This window comes from Bubalus bubalis, chromosome 2 (genome assembly GCF_019923935.1).
Source record: "Bubalus bubalis isolate 160015118507 breed Murrah chromosome 2, NDDB_SH_1, whole genome shotgun sequence".
Taxonomy (NCBI): domain Eukaryota; kingdom Metazoa; phylum Chordata; class Mammalia; order Artiodactyla; family Bovidae; genus Bubalus; species Bubalus bubalis.
In genome coordinates, this window is record NC_059158.1 from 45,569,965 (window position 1) to 45,591,220 (window position 21,256).

General features: G+C 40.4%; 1 protein-coding gene across 9 annotated transcripts in view; it reads left to right on the forward strand.

Annotated features, from left to right (window-relative positions):
- Nucleotides 1-21,014, forward strand: part of LOC102412913 (muscular LMNA interacting protein) — a 299,136-nt gene extending 278,122 nt beyond the window's left edge. For all 9 annotated transcript variants that reach the window (XM_045163422.1, XM_045163421.1, XM_045163412.1 and 6 more), the window contains 2 exons: nucleotides 7,795-7,848; nucleotides 19,226-21,014. In XM_045163422.1, coding sequence (XP_045019357.1) covers nucleotides 7,795-7,848; nucleotides 19,226-19,231 — 60 coding nt within the window. In that variant the 3' untranslated portion in view covers nucleotides 19,232-21,014. The remainder of the gene's footprint in view (nucleotides 1-7,794; nucleotides 7,849-19,225) is intronic.
- Nucleotides 21,015-21,256: the final 242 nt, after the last annotated feature.

Sequence of the window (21,256 nt, forward strand, 5' to 3'; positions counted from 1 at the left end):
ATTTGGCTTCTGAAGTGGAGCTGACGCAGGCAGAATGCCTGCACAGTGATTCTCTAGCCTGGGTTCCTGATTTTCTCACTCGTTTGGTCCATCCATTCTGATATTTCTCCCTGTTTTCCCATCAGCCCAGTGGTTAGTAATTTCTTTTTAGCTATTCACCCCTATGAACTCTGCCCCTCTTATCGCTATTAGGAGGATTATCCCGTAGAATCTACAATGTAGATTTCAGCCTCTTGGGAAGAGATTCCTTTGTTCTAGACCAGATCCACTTTATCTGTGATGAACCCTCATAACAAGCTGAACTTGTCCTTCAAACACATTATTTTGTGTTTGTTTCGGCCTACTGCCGTGCTGTGATTCATGGGGTCGCAAAGAGTTGGACACGACTGAGTGACTGAACTGAACTGAACTGAATCCTGATTATATAGTTAATATCTGCTTCTCCCATTGCACTGCAGTCTCCAAGAGGAGGGACAATGTCTATTCATTCACTAACATCCAGCAAAGTGTCTGGCCCATGAACACTTACTCAATAAAACCCTTCATAGAAAAGTATTTAATTACACAACTTCTGTGTAACTTAATTGATTAAGAACTTTGGATATAGCTAATTTCAGTTGTCAATAGACAAATATTTGAACAACACATCGATTCCATCAGTTCATACACAGATCTTTTCTGGGGTCTGGCTCCTCAACCTCTGGGATTGTTGGCCTCACCTGAGACCCGTTAGACATGCAGGCCCCTCCTCAGACCTGCTGCGTCAGAATCTGAAATTTACAGGACTTACCCGGTGCTTCCTCAGTGCTGGGATATGCTGTGAATCAGGGAATAAAATCTCAAATGTTTTGTTTGGCCAGGCAGACCCCCTAAGTGAGTGAAGTAAACCAGACTTTTAGGTGTAAGCACGATCCTAGGTGATCTCTGGTCCTTGACCTCCCTCAGTGGGAGTGGTGGGCACTGTGCTGCCTGGAGATTAGCTTCATCTAACAAGGGTAGTGCTGTGCAGATCAGTGCCGGGGTCCAGCCCCGGCTGATCCAGGGTATTCGAAGCGGGGACGGCGTCGGCGAGGATCAGGATACAATAGCTTCAATTAGATATTAATTAAAGATATAAAGAGTAATAGAATAAGGATAGCTCAGTAGGAAAATTCAGTGGAGAAAAGAGGCTGAGTAGCTTGGTTTACATGGGGGACCAATAAAACTTCAAGACAAGAAGTTTGCACCACTTACGGAGGCCGCAGGCGTCCATCTGTTCTCCCGAAGGAGAGGAGACACAGAGGCCTCCCCGGTCGGATCTTAGAAGCCCAGGCATAATTAGTAAGCATGGTGGGTTCCGCACTCCAGATGGAGACTCAGCCAGAGTGAGAGAGAGAGAGACATGGGGAGACCAGTCTTTCGAGGAACTGATCCCAATTCTTTATTTTCCATGGTCTACTTTTATACACTGAGATGTTATGCAAAAGTCACACGGGGTCAGCAGTCCTGACTTTTATCAAAGTCAGGTGTTTCATACAAATGTATACAGAGGTCTTAGGGGTGTTACATCATCTTCTGGCCAGGGGGCCTGCTGACAATTTATGACCCTCTCCTTGTGACAGCAGTCAGTCAACCAGGACACTTATTTCTCCAGGGGTGATTATTCTTAAAACAGACGCCACCCAAATAAAGTTATATTCCTATAGGATGAGGGTGTAGTGGGTTTTAGTTAAGGAAAGAATTTACTTAGCCTAAGGTCTAACGTGATTAATATTAAAGGTTAATAGTTATTTTTTCTATATATTCATTAATGTGTGTAAGGGCAGGGGATATGGAGACTTAGCAACAAACATTGGCTCAGCAAATGAAAAACCCTTCACCAATACAATTTCTAATCAGCCCATTATACTTATACTAATAGTTTTCTAACTTTTCTAAGGAACCTGTTTTTAGAAGGTTTAAAGCATCTCATGCCTCTCACGGTTGGGAGGCTGTGAGCAATCACATGTGGCCGGACAAGCCTGTCTGGCAGGCTAGAGAACCTTCAGAGGAGTTTGTAGGTTGAAACACTCCTGTCACACCCAGGAATTATTATTAACTAGAGCTCTAAGTTAACTCCTTCTCTGAAAGAGGTGGTGGGGGACAGCCCCCCATAAAGTCAGAGGTGAAGGTGAGAGCACAAAATAGTAAAGTAGGCAGGTTCTGGTTATGGGGATAGATGCTCGAGGATTTCCAGGGGGACTCCTGAGGCTCGATCCCGCCTTTGCGTATGTCAAGCCTCCTTCTTCATGACCTTTGCCACAGGCGGAGTGCCTCACGCTGGCCCCCAACAGATCAGGATGCCTGAAGGCCTAGTGTTGCAGGCCCCTTGAGCAATTCAAGAGAAAAAGATACAAACCTGCAAGTAGAATCTCTTGACTCAGAGACTGATGACTAACTTCAGTTCTTTTTTTAAATTATGTTTCCCCTTTTTTTAAAATTGAAGGATAGTTAATTTGCAATGTTATGTTAGCTTCAGGTGTGCAGCAGTGTGATTTAGTTATACATATATGTATATGGGCTTCCCCAGGTGTCTCAGTGGGTAAAGAATCTGTTTGAGACACAGGAGACACATGTTCGACCCCTGGGTTAGGAAGATCTCCCGGAGGAGGGCATGGCAACCCACTCCAGTATTCTTGCCGGGGGAATCCCAAGGACAGAGGAGCCTGGTGGGCTACAGTCCATAGGGCGACAAAGAGTCAGACACGACTGACGTGACTGAGCACACACGTGCATATATATCTATATATTCTTTTAAATTATAGGTTATTATTAATTATCATAGGCAAGATATGGAATATGGTTCCCTGTGCTATACAGTAGGTCTTTGTTGTTTATCTATTTTATGTACAGTAGTGTGTGCCTGTTTACCCTAAACTCCCAATCTATCCCTGCCTCCCACCTTTCGCTTTTGGGAAGCACATGTTTGTTTTCTATGTCTGAGAGTCTATTTCTATTTTGTATATAGGTTCATTTATACCACTTTTTCAAATTCCACATGTAAGGGATATCATAGTATATTTGTCTTCCTGAAGCTGAAGAATCATGAGGGATTTAAGCAGAACACACAAGTGCCATAGAACTGGTTTTAGCATCCCTAGTTTGCAAAGTTTCTTACCAGTGAGAAGACTTTGGGGAATGTAGTAAACAAGTCCAGTTCTTCACCAATGCAGAATTTCTATAGTTTTGTAAATCAGAAAACACTCTTTCCTCTGTTTCCTTCCTTCCCTCTTTCATTACTAATTTACTTATTCAATATATGTTCTGTGTCTCCTCTGCTGCATGGCCTCTGTACCAGGTCTAGTCAACCTAAAGGTCAATAGCATCAAATGGACCTGGCGTCCAGTGGCTCACAGTCTCACCATGACAACACTGTACTCAGAAAGCAAAGAGCTCTATGTAGGTGGCCCTTCGGTAATCGTCATGTCTATTTTTGAGAGATGTTCTTAACTTTACACTCCAGCTTGAGTGGTTCACAAATCTTGGTAGGAGGCAGAAGTAGGGGGGATAGCTTCCTGAAGATGAATACAGTGAAGGAAGTTTACAAGAGGATGTGGTTCAGCTAAAAAGCAATCCTGAGGAGTGAATTCTGAAAAGCAGCTGTAGCACCCTCGGCGATTTAAAAATGGGAACGTTTCTTGCTGCACTTCCTCAGGTTCGTCATTTCTGGCAGGTGAGAAAAATCTGCTACATCTTTGAGCAGGAGCGAGAGCTGATTCATAAAAGCTAGTGCTCTGGATGCCGTTCCTCAGGTAGATTAAGACTTCATTAAGCGATTTCACCACATTTGGCATAGTTCTTTTTCCTTCTCGCTGTAGGAGTCTCTCCAGTTGCTTGGAGGGGATTTTTATCTGTCTTTGTCGCAGAAGTTAGCCCTGGAGATGCAGTGACATTTGTGAGGAAGCCCCACACGGGTGAGAAATACTCCACAAGGCTTTATATTTGGGTGGCAGCTGTGATCATGAGGGTAATAAAACTCAACCGAAGGCTCATTCAAACACCGCTTGTTGATCAGCCCCCAGTGCTGAGTCAGCAAAGGTCTGATGAGTGTTACACAATATCTGTGACTGGAGTTTCCATCTGGGATGAAAGGATGTTTTGTCGCATTTCACCCGAGCTTTCCATTTCATTGATCTGTCTATGTTGAATAAAGGTCTGATGATAAAACTAATAACTTTTCAGGGTATTTTTTTTTTTGAGACAAAATAGTAATTTGTTCTCCAGCACGTTCACCACCAAGTAATCAGGCTGGGAGGACTCTCGCCGTCCCCCTGTAACCACTAACTCTCTGGATAGCACGTCATCCGTCTATTAACATATGGGATATATTTCCATGTTTTAGTGTCCTCATTCTCATTCTGACTATGAGAGGCTGTCCCTGCCATGTTTGTTCTCCTCACGTGGCATTTCCATCTCTTATGCTTTACAAAACCTCTGTATTCAGCATGCATGCCAACCTCAGCATGACAGTGAGTCCCCTACATGCAAAAGAGTTCTGTTCGGAGAGCGTGTTGTAAGTCCAGTTTGTTCAGAAGTTCAACACAGTTAGACTAGGGTAGGGACCCAGCTAACACAATTGGCTATATAGTACTGTACTGTCATAGGTTTATAATACTTTTCACCCAATAATAGTAAAAACAAACACACAAAAGAAAACATTTTTAATCTTACAATACCTTGAAAAGTACAGTGGTCTACAGTACAATTAGCTGGGATACAGGGGCTGGCATCGAGTGAACAGGCTAGAAGAGCTACTGATGGGGGGTAGAGGAGGTGGGAGACGGTGGAGCTGCGGGGCCGGCAGCAGGAGAGGGAGGCACGCAGCAGTGCATCTCATGCCTGACGTGACTGGACATGGAGGCGCATGCGCAGGTGGTCCCAGCTTTGAAAGTTTGCAACTCGGAGGCTCGTATGCAGGAGGCTTACTGTATTTCCTTGGAACATTTTGTGATTTTTCTTCCCTAATCAACAAAATTTCAACATGTCAACCCGATGCTCCTTCACTCACCCTGGAGAGTAGGGGGGATCTAGGGTCAGCCAGGGAAACTTGACTTCATTCTATTCTCTAAGGTACTGCTTTCATTTAAACCTTCTTCTTTATTCTCTTTCTCTCTGATTACCTGCAGGTCTTCCAGCCCCTCCTCCCCCATCTGTATTCTGCTCTTTAGCCAGGGCGATGTCTTTTGACGTGACAATCTGATCGCATGTGCCCCTGTCTCCCTTGGAGATTCAAGGACTTCTCACTCTTTAGAGAATGAAGCCCAGAATCCTCGTCTGACATCCAAGCTTCATTGTCTTGCGTCTCCTGTGTGGAGACACGCATTGCCCCAGACACTCTGAACTGCTTCTGATCTCTGAACTGTATGCTCTTGCCTTTAGCACCTGGCCTTCCCTTTTGCAACGTGGCACACACCCCACTCCCTCCATCTGTCTGCCCCCACTGCGCACTCCCGAGCGTCTTCCCAGCGGCGTATTACCACTTTCCGCTGCTTTGAAAACACCATCTCCAGAGACTGTCACCCAGACTCCAATCATGACTCTGCCACTTACTAGCTCCAGCCTTTGAAGAAGTCATCATCCCATCTCTTGGTGCTTTTGTTTCATTTGTGAAACAGGGTAAAATTAGTGCTCACCTCACTAGATTGCTCTTAACACTGTATAAGCAAATGAGTGAGTGAGTGAGTGATGTCGCTCAGTCTGTCCAACTCTTTGCAATCCCATGGACTGTACCCTGCCAGGCTCCTCTGTCCATGGGATTCTCCAGGCAAGAATATTGGAGTGGGTTGCCATTTCCTTCTCCAGGGGATCTTCCTGACCCAAGGATCGAACACTGGTCTCCTGCATTGCAGGCAGATTCTTTACCACTTGAGTCGCCAGGGAAGCCTATATAAACACATACATATAATGAATTTGTCATGTGAAGAAACTATAAATTATTATGACTTACTCCATTAACAGTATCACAGTTTATATGTTTTTAGTCACCTCAAGGATAATCAAAAAGCAAACCTACTGGGTCCCAAGATCATAAATAGAAGAAAGCATTCCAAAGCCAAATATAAGTGATCTGGGGATTACCAGTTAATTAGAATCAGTCATTTGCTGTTATTTTTTGTTGGTTAAGATAGCTCATACATAGTTTTTGAAATTCCAGATTAAAATATATTTTAGAATTTAAATGAATGAATACCTATATTGAAAAAATAAAATGTAAAATAGATATCAGATAATTACTCAATTGCTTTTCCAATGTCAGTTAAATATTTTATTGGGACAACATTTTAAAATTTCAGGATTTTTATCCTATTGTATCTTAGGAGAATGGAGATTGACATTTGTACAGACTCTGATGATTCATATAATTACCGTACCTCTTAGCCTAGGTATGCTTAAGATTTTGCTGTCTCCAGGACTTAGGTTTGAGTTTTGAAGGGGTACATCTGATCCTAAGCCAGGTTTAGGGTGTCAGGGGACCCTGATCAACAGGAGAAAGCAAGTGCTTTCAGCTGAGTTTTGGAAAGCTGTTTGGATCTCTAGTTGGTTTGGGGCCAGATCACGCTTCCATTTAAAGCAATGATCTCAGGATTCTAGGAGCCCTGATGTTTTGACACCCAGGGTATTTCACAGTTGGGACAGATTTAACAAAGCTATAGCTTTAAATAAAAGCAGGCTCCATTCTTGAAAATGGGCTAGAACAGAGGGAAACTTCAGGAAACTTTAAGGAGATGGGACTTCCTTGGCCTCCCTGGCAGCCACTGGTGATGTCCTCCTGGGGCCAAGACTGCACTCCTGGGATCCTCCGAATTGCCTTGGAGCTGGTTACTGATCTGATGATTCACTGATCAAATTAGGATAAGATGAGAGTAAAGGGCAGGCAATTATTTCCATAGCCTGGATTTGCCCAGGATCATAGTAGAAGCTGGGACATTTCTGGGAAATCAAGTATCGTGGTTACTTTAAAGCTGGAGTGAGGAGAGACGGTTAAAAAATAAAGGGGGTAAACAGATCTATTACAAATGATTGCCTTCCCCTTGTCTGTGTCCCTCATTCTGTCTGCCTGCCTTTTTTGCTTGCATATCTATGACTTTCTTCTTTCCTAATAGGTTTAAGGGTATGTATAGTGCTCAGAAAACCCATGCAATAATAAAAAAAATTCCTATAAAAACCAAAGAACCTCCCTCTGTTAATGTGCCACTATGTTGTAAACTGCATTATCATGGTGGCATCTGGTAAGACTGCAGTGTTTATGAAGCCCTTGTGTTTAGAGATTCTTTATGTTTACAATAATGCACAGTGTTCTACATTTCATATAGGCATTAACTATCTGCAGAGGCATCTGCATTGCTGGCCTGAACATGATTTGTCTCTTTTGCTTTGGAGCTTTTCAGTTTGAGGGTTGTTGTGAGAAAATAGATTTAACTTCATTTCCTCTCTCTGAGAACTGCCAGTGTATGTTAACAGTTCATTCATTCAGTAAACATTTAATAACTGTCTATGCTGTGTGCCAAGCACTGTTCGAGTGTATGTAGGACACAGAGAGAAATAAGATGTGGTTTTAGGCTCTAAGGATTCACCATCTGCTAAAAATTTTTTCTGTGTTAAGAATATCTTCCTTTGTTTTTAGTAACAATCAAATCTTAATGTTTACACTTGGTAGAATCTACTATGATCAGCAATAATATACTTGCATCATCATTTAACTGCCAACTTAAATTTAAACTTTTATCTCTCCTTACCTCTATCTCTGATCACATCCTGGGCGTCTTTTCTGTGAAGCTGAGTCATCCAATGATGGCTATTCCGGAACACGAAACCCTTGATTCCAAAGAGGTAAATGTAGAATATAATTGAACATCTGCTTATCCATCTCCATGTAATACTGGATTGTAGAAGTAAGCTAATCTTCTATTAAAAATTAATAAAGTCTGTTTTATTTTAAAGAAAGAATGAACTGGCCTACTCTGTGTTGTTCAGAAGCATCTGATAGTTAAGGAGTAAATTCTTGCTTCTCAGTGTGGAAGGTGGTACTAGAGGTGCCCATGTATTTAGCACTTTGATCACAAACTACTTCTATCTCATCTATTTTTGTGATTTTTCTCTCTGGATTCATTATGTGAAGCCATTGTTGTTTTCTTTTTCTAGAAGGTCACTGAATGTCCCATAATATTTATAAGTGTCTTCTGAGTCAGAAATCCCAGGACCATCTGGTAGCTCAGTTTTCCAACTCCCAAGTGAATTTTGCACATGGTGGGTAGCATACAGGCAAAAGTGTGCCATCTAAAATATAGCTCTAAATCACATTCAAATATTGAGCCACTTTCACATTTGAGCTGACAGAGAAAAGTAAATGAAAAGACCTTTCTTATTTTTTAAAAATGCTATATCAAAGGGGTAAGAAAAAAATTCTATAAAAAAATTGAATTTTCTGTGGAGCAAGAATAATTGAGCATTGTTTTCTTTTATATCCCTTTAGGCAAAGTGGTAAAGGTGAGGGAAAAAAGTACTTTTTAAAGGACTTGTCTTTATGAAGGTAAAAAGTGAATTCATGCATTCATTCTAGATACCCTTACAAATTAGTCATGCTCAATTTTGTAACCTCCAAGTTTAAAAATATATATATAATACAATAATATGAAAGAGAGATAATAATAATATTCCAAATAAAATTATAAATGAAATCTGAATTTTTCCCCCAAGTATATTTTCTACAATTTGGGGCATATTTCACAAACTGACATCCCAATTTATGCAAATTTTGAAATGTCTAACATACAGTATTGATGTGTCCCTCTGCTATAACCTTAGTTATTACAATATAAAGGCATGCTATGAATAGGCATGGATTTGTATCCTTGACCATATCTCTGATGTTTTTTAGAACCAGGATTATTGGTGTAATGGGAAAATTTTGATACATGTAGCCAAGTTGTACTGCTGAACAATTTTAGCAGTTCTTCTTATCAGAAGCCTGTTGATTTCTGTGTACACATGCCAGCATTAAGAATGATTATAATTACCAATTTGTTGAGAGTTTACTATATGTTAACATGCTGTGCACTTTAGATGCATTGTTTTACTTAATCTTCAAAAAACATTGTAAGTTGAGTATTACTTTTCCCATTTTACAGAGGAGCCGAAGGTATCCATTTATTGATAATCTATGTGTCATCTGATATCACATACATGGAATCTACAGTATGATACAAATGAACTTCTTTACAAAACAGAGACATACTCATCGATATAGAAAATCACAAAGTTAATAAGGAAAAAAAGAGAGGAGGGTGAATTGGGAAGTGTGGGTTAACAGATACACACTACTGTGTGTAAAATAGTTAAACAAGGTCCTACTGTAGAGCACAGGGAACTATATTCAGTATCTTGTAATAACCTATAATGGAAAAGAATCTGAAAAAGAATATATGTATATATATATTTATGTATATATAATATACATTCTTTTTCAGATTCTTTTCCATTAGGGGTTATATATATTATATATAATATATTAATATTATATGTATAACTGAATCACTTTGCTGCACACCAGAAACTAACATAAAATTGTAAATCAAACTACATTTCAATAAAAATAAATATATATCACACTAAAAAAATAAAAGAAGAAATGTTTTTGATAATTAAACTACCATTTTAGGCATCCATGTGCAGGATTTTACTTAGTTACACTGGCACCTATGGGAGTGATTTAATAACTTTAGACAATTTCTTATGATGTGTGATCCACAGTAGTATTTACCTGTGCACTTTTCCCAAATCTTCTTTTTGGTATTTATTTACCCTCAAAACACCAAACAAGAAAACTACCTGTTTTTATAAAGCAAGTCTGGTCTTATGACCATATGGTCTAGAGAGTAAAGTATGCTAGTTGCCAACCCAGTACAAACAGACACTCATGGAAGGACCTTGAGCAGATCTCAGAATTCCCCTCTTGGTTTTCTCTCATTTCCTGAAGACAGCAGCCTGCCTTTTGGACTTCCAGATTGCTGTTTCTTTTGCTTGATCCTGCTATTTGTAGGCACTAGTTTTTCTTTCTTTCTTTCTTTTTTTTAATCTTTTTTTTTTTAAATTTTATTTTATTTTTAAACCTGAAACACTGTATTAGTTTTCCCAAACATCAAAACAAATCCGCCACAGGTATACGTATGCTCCCCATCCTGAACCCTCCTCCCTCCCAACACCATCCCTCTGGGTCGTCCCAGTGCACCAGCCCCAAGCATCCAGTATCGTGCATCGAACCTGGACTGGCAACTCGTTTCATACATGATATTACACATGTTTCAATGCCATTCTCCCAAATCTTCCCACCCTCTCCCTCTCCCACAGAGTCCATAAGACTGTTCTATACATCAGTGTCTCTTTTGCTGTCTCGTACACAGGGTTATTGTTACCATCTTTCTAAATTCCATATATATGCGTTAGTATACTGTATTGGTGTTTTTCTTTCTGGCTTACTTCACTCTGTATAATAGGCTCCAGTTTCATCCACCTCATTAGAACTGATTCAAATGTGTTCTTTTTAAAGGCTGAGTAATACTCCATTGTGTATATGTACCACAGCTTTCTTATCCATTCATCTGCTGATGGACATCTAGGTTGCTTCCATGTCCTGGCTATTATAAACAGTGCTGCGATGAACATTGGGGTACACGTGTCTCTTTCCCTTCTGGTTTCCTCAGTGTGTATGCCCAGCAGTGGGATTGCTGAATCATAAGGCAGTTCTATTTCCAGTTTTTTAAGGACTCTCCACACTGTTCTCCATAGTGGCTGTACTAGTTTGCATTCCCACCAGCAGTGTAAGAGGGTTCCCTTTTCTCCACACCCTCTCCAGCATTTATTACTTGTAGACTCTTGGATCCCAGTCATTCTGACTGGTGTGAAATGGTACCTCATAGTGGTTTTGATTTGCATTTCTCTGATAATGAGTGATAGTTCAGGAATTCAGTTAAAAACAACCTTAGATTTACTTGATTTAATTTAATCATTATTTTTATGAGCCCTATACTTTATAAAGTCCACTTGAAAGGGCTTCCCCTGTGGCTCAGCTAGTAACAAATCTGCCTGAAATGTGGGATTTAATTTGGTCATTATTTTTATAAGTCCTATGCTTTATAAAGTCCATTTAAAAAGAGCTAACTCAAAACAGTTCAGCTGCTCATCTGGGACAGTGGTTCTTAGCTCTGGCTCAGCATTAAAATCTCCTGGGACTTTTTTTCAGCCGTGCCCAGTGGCCTGTGGAATCTTAGTTCTCCAACCAGGGATCTAACCTGTGGCCCATACACTGGGAGTAGAGTCTTAACTACTGGACCACCAAGGAAGTCCCCTCCTAGGACTTTTTAAAGCCCAAATAGTGCACTTCCACTAGGAAAATGGAATCAAGAATCTTTGCTGCTGCTGCTGCTGCTAAGTCGCTTCAGTCGTGTCTGACTCTGTGCAACCCCACAGACGGCAGCCCACCAGGCTCTCCCGTCCCTGGGATTCTCCAGGAGTGGGTCAAGAATTTCTAGAGGTGGGCGAAGGCAGGTGTAAAATCTCTGCTGGTGATTTACATGTACAAGCGGAGTTGAGAGCCTCAAATTCTAGCTCCTTCATTGTCATCTAGAAAAGCCAATCAAGTCAATCTTGGAAACAAAAATTTGAAATCATAAAACAATGTTGCTTTAGGGAATGCTGGCTTCCCAGGTGGCTCAGAGGTTAAAGCATCTGCCTGCAATGTGGGAGACTTGGGTTCGATCCCTGGGTCGGGAAGATCCCCTGGAGGAGGAAGTGGCAACCCACTCCAGTATTCTTGCCTGGAAAATCCCATGGACAGAGGAGCCTGGTAGGCTACCGTCCATGGGGTCACAAAGAGTCGGACACGACTGAGCGATTTCACTTCACTTCACTTGCATTAATAAAGATTTGGGTCACAAATTCTTCCTGTCTACTGTCATAAAAGTTTAGCCTATACTGTAAGCTATGGTAGGTTACATTTGAGAGATCTGTTCTACATTGAGATTCACTGTTACTGAGTTAATAAAACCGAATATTTTCTTTTTCCTTTGACATTCTACACAAGGTTTGGAAAGTACTTAGACTGGGGTTGGGCGTAACATCTGATGTGAATTAAGTCCAGGGGCTTTTGTTGTTGTTAGGTTGCTAAGTTGTGTCTGAGGAAGAAGAAGGCAAGATCCCTAAATAATGGATTTAACCATGGTGATCAGCTGGCTGATCAGTTTTCAAAGACGGTCACTTGCATAGATTTCTTTTTCTTTTGAGTTCCTTTGCATTTATTTTTTTAAAGTAATTTCATTGAAATACAGTTGATTCACAGTATTGTTATTAACTTAAGCTCTACAGCAAAGTGATTCAGTTATACATATATACATTCTTTTTCATATTCTTTTCCATTATGCTTTACCAAAGGATATTGAATGTAGTTCCCTGTGCCATACAGTAGGACTTTGCTGTTTGCTGCTGCTGCTAAGTCACTTCAGTCATGTCCGACTCTGTGCGACCCCCTAGACGGCAGCCCACCAGGCCCCGCCGTCCCTGGGATTCTCCAGGCAAGAACACTGGAGTGGGTTGCCATTTCCTCCTCCAATGCATGAAAGTGAAAAGTGAAAGTGAAGTCGCTCAGTCGTGTCCGACTCTTCATGACCCCATGGACTGCAGCCCACCAGGCTCCTCCGTCCATGGGATTTTCCAGGCAAGAGTACTGGAGTGGGGTGCCATTGCCTTCTCCCATATATAGTAGTTTGCACCTGCTAATCCTAAACGCCCAATCTTTCTCCCTTTTTCTGCCACTTCCCCTGCAACCACAAGCCTGTTCTCTATATCCATTTCTGTTTTGTAGATATGTTCATTTGTGGTGTATTTTAGATTCCACATATAAGAGATATCACATGGTATATGTCTTTCTCTTTCTGACTTATTTCTCTTAGTATGATAGTCTCTAGGTCCGCCCATGTTGCCGTAAATGACATTATTTAATTCTTTTGTATGGCTTAGTAGTATTCCACATATATATATGTATATATGTGTATATGTGTATATATATGTATATATATGTATGTGTATATATGTATGTACGTATATGTGTATATATATATGTAGTTGTGTATACATATATATATGTGTATACACATTGCATCTTTTTTATCCACTCATCTGTTGATGGACATTTAGGTTAATTCCATGTCTTGTCTATTGTAAATAGTGCAGCTATGAGCATAGGGGCTCATGTATCTTTTTGAATTAGTTTTGTCTGGATATATGTCCAGGCGTGGAATTACTGGATCCTATGACAACTCTGTCTTTGTTTTTTTTGAGGACCCTTTACACTATTTTCCATAGTGGCTTTACCAGTTTACATTCCCACCAACAATTGTTGACACCGTTGCAGTAATCTCCCAGTAGGTGAACATATAACACCATCTCATTTAGAGCAGACTCTCTGCCTGAGATAAATGCTTTCTGGTTATAGTTACTTAGAAAAAATTAATTTCCATTAACAGTCATCATCATCATTTCTGATTGTATTCCTCATGTCTGGTGAATTCAGCAACTCGGATCCACAACCAGTCCAGATAGCTCACTGCTCTCTCTACAAGTTTAAATGTGAAAGTCAGGCTGGGAATGAGATATAACCGACCTGCCAGTCTTCACATCACCTGCTCCATGCAGTCCTAGGCCTATTTCATTTTTAACTTGAGGGTCAATTGATTTCCAAGATTAAATATGCATTTGGTTCTGAACTTTCAGATCCATTTGTTATTAACACAACTGGAGAGCTAATCAGTCACTACTTGCTCATAAAACACATACTAGGCAAATTCTTCTCCTGTGTTCTTATTCCTTCTCTTTGCAGATTTTTGATAAATACTTGAGTTGGCAAGATAACAGTTCTGCTGGCAAGGTGACAGTCTAGGATCGATTTGCTGCTCTTGTGTATAGAAGATTTTGTGTTCATTTTATTTTTAATTCCAGAACCTCCATTGATGTCTCAAGCTCTAATTTTATGGGACAAGTGTCTCATTCCTTTATCTTTATTCTCCAAATGAGAACACAGAAATGAGAAAAATAAGTTATTTGTCCATGGAAGCCACTCTCATTTTTTTGTTTGATTCAAGGGTAAAAATGGAATTATCAAGAGGAATGGGCCCACTCTGTGCCCTGCAAGCAATTTCCCATAAATATTATTTATCAAAATCAAACTTTGATAAATCTTGAATTGCAGTGTTCAAGGTTGTAACTTTATAGAAGTCCTTGGTATCTGTATATTTGTAACTACTGATGAGAAGAAAATTCATATGCTTTGATTGACAACTGGTTGGAGGTCCAGGTCACCTCATATGAATACCTGAGTAGATCCCTACTTTGCCCAGGCATCCAGGTGGGCAAGGAAAAATAGAAAGAAAGATATCTGACCACCAGATTTGCAGCAGTGAACCCTATCAACATGACCTTTCTGTGTTGAAAGCCTACAGCCTGTGTTGAGGAAATAAAATTAAAATAAATATTTTTTTACCAACCCCAGAGTCCTCCTCACAAAGGTAGTAGAGAAGAAAAAGCACTTTTATTATTGACTAAGCATTCAACCAGACTGTGATGTGTATCACAAGCACCAAAAGATCACAAAGACAGAAGACATCTCACCCTTCATATAGCCAAGTAGGTTTAACCCATTATATATACATTCTCAAGATAAACAATAATTCGATTTACCCTCAGATAAGAGACTTGACAAATAGTGTTTATTCCACTTAGCTCATTCTAAATCACCTGGTAATTGGGAGGGCCACCTGTGTTAGTTCATTGACTTTATACAAAGGAAAAAGAAACTTCTATCTTTATGACAGGAGCTATTTTTACAACTTTGAGCCAGGTGTCAACTAAAGTTAGACTCCCATCCTTCCTGAGAACCTGGGAAAAACTTAGAGATAAGGCTTCTTCTATCTCCTTTGGATGTTTACCTTTAAAGGAGATGGTTGTCAAGTCCTTGAGACTTTTCTGAGTCTTAAAACTGGTAAAATGCCCATCTAGATTTCACAAGGATTTATCTCCATTTCCAAGAGAGGAGACAAGTTTTCTGAAACAAATGCTCTAAGAACAAGGGAGGGAAATTTCTTCCTTTACTTTCAGCAAGGGTAATTAAGCCTCTCAAACATTTTTATTTGTCCTTACACCTGGCTGATAGTAGTACCAGAAGCTGAGAGTCTGATTCTAAAGTAGCCACTAAAGAGAAAAAAGTCTCATTGATTTTTCTTTTCTCGGGACTCAGTTGTAAATATTATAGGAGAGGTGAGGGTTGGTAAAAAATATTTATTTTAATTTTATTTCCTCAATACAGGCTGTAGACTTTCAATTTGGGGCTTTTTCCCTCAAAGTCATTTCAATAGATTCATGTTGGGTTTTATATTATAATGAATCATGGTAAAAGGCTGAGCAGAAGTCAGAAAGTAGAAGGACTGACCTTCTTGTGGGCACTAGCTTTTCAAGATAAACAAAACAAAATAATAGAATCAGGGTTAATAACTATTCAGGGCTCAGGTCACCAGATATTAAATTTTTTGGACTCCAAATTCAACATTGTCTTTCCTAGAATCCATTAGACCTGCATTCTCCACCTACAATCCTATCCACATAGGACCTTAGCTGCTGAATATTTTGTCACTTCTGTCTTATGGATAATAAATTCTGATGCTAGATCTTGTATTTTTACACCAACTTTAGTAGTTATGCAAATGTCCAAAATATATTTTAAATTTTTCAGAAAAAATTAATATGTAACTGTTAATAAATTATTAGATACATTTTCTGGAAATGACAATTTGCTTTGTATACCTGAAGTCTGGCTTCATCTTTACAAGAAGACATGTGTAGATCATTCTCTTTCATTTGACAGATAAATTTGTTCAGAGTTGGTTATATATTGAAAGGGAAGGAAAAATCAATTTACACAGCACATTCTTTAAGAAAGTCCTTCTGTCACACTGGCTTAAAGTTTCACAACACTGCATCACTTATTACCTAAAGTTAACTTTAAACAAAACCACTGTTGGAATGTGACTCTTTTCAAAATTGTAATTTTCTAAATATCTTATGGTCTTTCCTGTATATATATTTTTTATTCAAAATAACTTTGTTGTGCAGCTGGTGACAGGATATAATACTGAGCCTTCACTGCTGGGAAGTAGCCTGAAAATTATAATTTATTTATTTTATTAATGATTTACATATTTCTTAAATGTAGACATTTGTTTTTCCTGAGTAATTCAGCTCCTTACCTACATTGAGATTGGCAAAGAAAATAGATAAGTCACAAAAGGTATAAAATGTTGACTCAACCTGTCATAACATCATGTCATTTCAAACCAACTGCTCAATAGTGGTGGTAAGCACGGCGTTGACCTTTCAGTGGGTTCAGAGGAGATGAGAAATGGTGCTCAGTTTCCCAGCCTGGTGTCAGGGCATGAGATGCCCAGTCCTCTGCTATCTGATCTAATTATTTCTATAATTATAACATCTTACATTTGAAAGAGAATTGAAAGGGCCTTTTGTCCAATATTTAATTGTATGTTATAATCCTGTATATCCTTAAATTCTCTGTTGAAACTCTTCTGGGGCAGAGTTTACCATTTACAAGTCAAACATGTTATATGCCTTAATATGGATGAAGCAAACTAATGACTGTGTGACCAACAAAAACAAATGGGAAACATTGAACAAATAAGTAATTACGAATACTGTGTTCTTGGGCATGGTATTTAATCTTTTAGAGCCTCAATTTCATTCTCTGTAAAGTTAGATCAAAGGATTATGGTGAAGATTTACATTCATGTGTATAAAGTGCTTAGTATATAAAATACACAGCCCTTCATAAGAGTTAGTCAAAGATGATGATTTCTTTAAATATCTCAAATACCAAATGTTGCTGCTGCTGTGCTTAGTCGCTCAGTCGTGTCCAACCCTTTTTGACCCCATAGACTGTAGCCCGCCAGACTCCTCTGTCCATGGGGATTCTCCAGGCAAGAATACTGGAGTGGGTAGACTATCCCTTCTCCAGGGGAACTTCCAGACATAGGAATTGAACCAGGGTCTCCTGCATTGTAGGCGGATTCTTTACCATCTGAGCTACCCGGGAAGCCCACCAAATGTTGCTACTCTCAGGAAAATAAAAAACATGCTCATTTTTATTTATTAGAAGGAAAAAGGAGGTGATGCCATTGAGGCATTTTTCTCCTTTCATTCTAAAACTTCAGAGAATTCAAATGTTGAAAACCACAACTCATTTATTTCATGACTATTGGTTTTCTGTGGCCAGAACAAATCAGTACAGGGGTGCAGCTACCTCTTGTTTTTAGCAACTTTTCCTCCTCCTCCTCCTAATCTGGCAAAGGAAGGCTCTCCTCTGTGACTCAGGCATGTCCTGTTCCTCTGTCCTGCTCAGCCACTTGGCTTTGCTGCGTGCAGTTTTCCTGTCTGCTTCCCTCAGGCCTTGCACGTCCCCTGTATCCCCTATGGAGCGGCTCTGAGCCACAGCTCTCTCAGACCGTGGCTTCTTCACCCCTTGGTCTGGCTCAGGACAAAAAACCAACCAACAGAACAAACAAATAAAAACACTGAACTTATTTGTAAAACAGAAACAGAGTCACAGATGTGGAAAACAAGCCTGTGGTTACCAGGGGGAAATGGGGGAGAGGGAGGGATAAATTGGAAGGTTGGTATTGACATATAAACACTGCTATATATAAAATAATCAATGAGGCCCTACTACAACACAGAGAACTATATTCCTTTTCCTATGATAGATACACACTATGATGTATAAAATAGATAACTAATAAGGGCCTACTGTATAGCATAGGTAACTATACCCAGCATTCTGTAATGGCCTATATGGGAAAAGAACCTAAATAAGAATAGATGCATATAAATGTGCATATAAATGCATATAAATGTGTAACTGAATCACTTTGCTGTACACCTGAAACTAACATGGCATTGTAAATCAACCATACTCCCCCCCAAAAAAATTAAAACAAAAACAACAAATCACAAAACAGAGAGTTGCCTGCAGAAGAGACACTGACCTCCCTCAATTTCCACTAGCGTTTTTGGAATGTTCCGTTGATAGCCATGCATTGGCACCTGCAAATATATAGTTATGGTCTTTCTTTTCAATGTCATTTTATCACATTGCTCTATTAGAGTACAGTTTTAGAACTAAATTTCTCTTTTGTCCTCCTCTCTGATACTTCCTTTTATACTTCTTTCTAGACTGGTATAATCTGCTAATACTGATCTCCACTCAGTTAAGTTTACCTTATCTGCTCCAGACCATGTAATCTTATCAAACAGAGATTGAAGGATAAAGAAATCAGTGGAACCACCCCCCTACTCCATAGCAGCCTTGGGAAGCCAATGGAATTAATATGTGAAAAAAAGGCAAGAGGTTCATTTGCTGCCTCCTGCTTTTGTAATCGGAGAAGGCAGTGGCACCCCATTCCAGTACTCTTGCCTGGAAAATCCCATGGACGGAGGAGCCTGGTAGGCTCCAGTTCATGCGGTCGCTAAGAGTCGGGCACGACTGAGTGCCTTCACTTTCACTTTTCACTTTCACGCGTTGGAGAAGGAAATGGCAACCCACTCCAGTGTTCTTGCCTGGAGAATCCCAGGGACAGAGGAGCCTGGTGGGCTGCCGTCTATGGGGTTGCACAGAGTCGGACACGACTGAAGCGACTTAGCAGCTTTTGTAATGTCCCATTTTGGAAATCCAATCCCAGTTCACTTTACCTTCTCTGTGATTTAGAGGCTACATTTTAGGGAATGATGCATTTAACACTAAAGAAAAAGTTGGCAGCAGCCAAGTCACTGAAGGATGAGGGTTGTGGGTGGGATATGGCAGGACTGTTCCTCAAGGTGGCACCAGCCCCTCAAAGCCATTGTCACCCCTTGCAGGAGGTCAGAACTGCTGTGCTGAGCTCTGGAGAGACCGGGGTCTGATTTGAAGGTACCACTGGGTGTCTTTATCCTACCATTAACTGTATAACAACAACAAAAAACAGCTACCGAGAAAAACAACAAACAAAAACTTCCTACTCCAAATCATTTTTATATGAAATGCTATACTTGAATATGAATGGGCATGTTTTTTAAAGTTCTTTCTCCATTAACCTGATTACTGTTTCCTCTTATTTTGCAGCAATGAAGATGGAGCAGAAGTGAACACTCAGGCTGGGCTGAAGTTTTTGGAACGCTGGTGCTAATCACTTGCTAGATTTAACTTTTATCACTCTTTTTTTTCAGCCTTAGTGTTTTCCTTATGAGCTGCAGTGAAACTAAAAAGGTTCCCTGCGGACATATAACATGGCAGTAGTCACTAACACCCCGCTTAGAAGAGATTTCCCTACAGTTTCTCCCACCACTGTTAGAGCCTTGAATGCCTTCCATTAAGCTGACAGCAATACTAACACGCCCCTCTGTTTAGCAGGCAAATAAAAAAGAAACATGGGGAAATAGACGGATGGGCGTGATGATTTTTCAACACCAGTTTTATTTTATGCATACGTTACTGTCTGAATCAGGTTATATTTCCTTACTGCTTAATTATTTTTACACATTAAAAAAAAAAAAGTAGCTTTTGGAAAAGGAGTCCCTGCCTGCTTTCAGGGCTTCACTGGGAAACTCTTGAAGGTGTGAAAGCTGGTATTGACACAGACACGTGCTGTTGTCCTGTCCTGTTTGGGTTCTGCGTTTCCTGGGACGTGCAGACAGTCAAGTGTAGGTCGTGTTGCTGAACTGTCCTCCATCACTGATTCTCTGACTGTTGCCACGTGATTCTTGCAGAGGCTGCTTCAGAGTTAGTTTGTACCCATCATCTTGGGAGCAGCCGAGACCGGAGAGCAAACCACCCTGTTGCAGACAGTCCCGGGAGCCTCCCTCCCCTCCACCCCAGCACACCCAGTGTCCGCCATATTGGCCGTGTTCCCTTTCTTTCCTAGCTGCCACCCCCAGCTTCCACTCCTCACCTTCTCGAAGTGGCTGCTTTTGTCTTGTCTGCCCAATTGGGGCAGTACACCAATGAAGAATCCACCATGGTTCTGGACATCGAGTCCCTGGTAGCAGAGGACTTGGTAGACACTACGTACCCTCGTGCCCAACTCACATTCTCCTTGGAGCCATTGCTCCCTCAGACCATTGCTCCATCACCCTCATCATCCTGCCCAGGGCAAAGCAAGGAGAGTTGCCACAGAACAGTTGGCCTCCTCATCCTCCACGCACCATTTTGGATGGCTCCATTGCTGTATTGCAGCAATAAAGATGGAGCAGAAGTGAAGAAAAACATCCTGTATTTCCAGCTGGTGCCTGGAAATACAAAGTCCTTATCATCTCCTTCATTAGTGGGTGAGGAGAAGTGGAGCCCTAGTAATGCTTTATGCTCATTTCTTCTCCCCCAAACACTACTTCTCTACCTGCTAGCCTGTGTGAGGCATCATTTTAGATTATTGATCATCATCTCTGGTATCCACTGTGTTCTGATCATGTGTCCGGCACCACGAATTTGATTTAACCTTCACAATGAGCCTGTGGGGCAGGTAATAGTGTTATTCATATTTTATGTTTGTGAGAAGAGGCTCCAAAAGGTTAAATCAAGCTAGTAAATGCTAAAGACAGAACTAACACCAGATAATCAGGTTCTAAGACAGCCATTTATTCAATTGTTTGTCCACTCATCTTTGACTTTGAGAACAAAAGGTTGAGTCGATCACACTCCCTAGTTCATTGCTCTTATAAGTTTGGGCAAGACCCCTCTCCTGTGTACTTGTTCAGACGATTGATTGATTAACTTTTCTAAGGATTTCTATCTTCTCTTTTCTTGCTATAGGTACATATTCTTGTGTTTGATATATATTCTTTACCTATATATGTTTTGAAGATGTGCATTCTTTTTTGCTGCATATATATTTAATAAATGTAAATGATATAGTTTATATTTCGTTTCTTTTTTTCTCACTTCACCCTGTGGTGTGTAAGCTCTATTGCTCTGTAAACGCCTCAGCTACCTGAGGTCCTTCTTCACATCTCAGCTACCCACCTGCCTTCTTCACATCTCAGCTACCCACCTGCCTTCTTCACATCTCAGCTACCCATCTGCTCCAGGGTGAGCTCTCAGAGCGCCTCTCTTTACCCTCTATCAGCTGTGACGTCTAGTAAGTCCCCTACGTGCGAACCT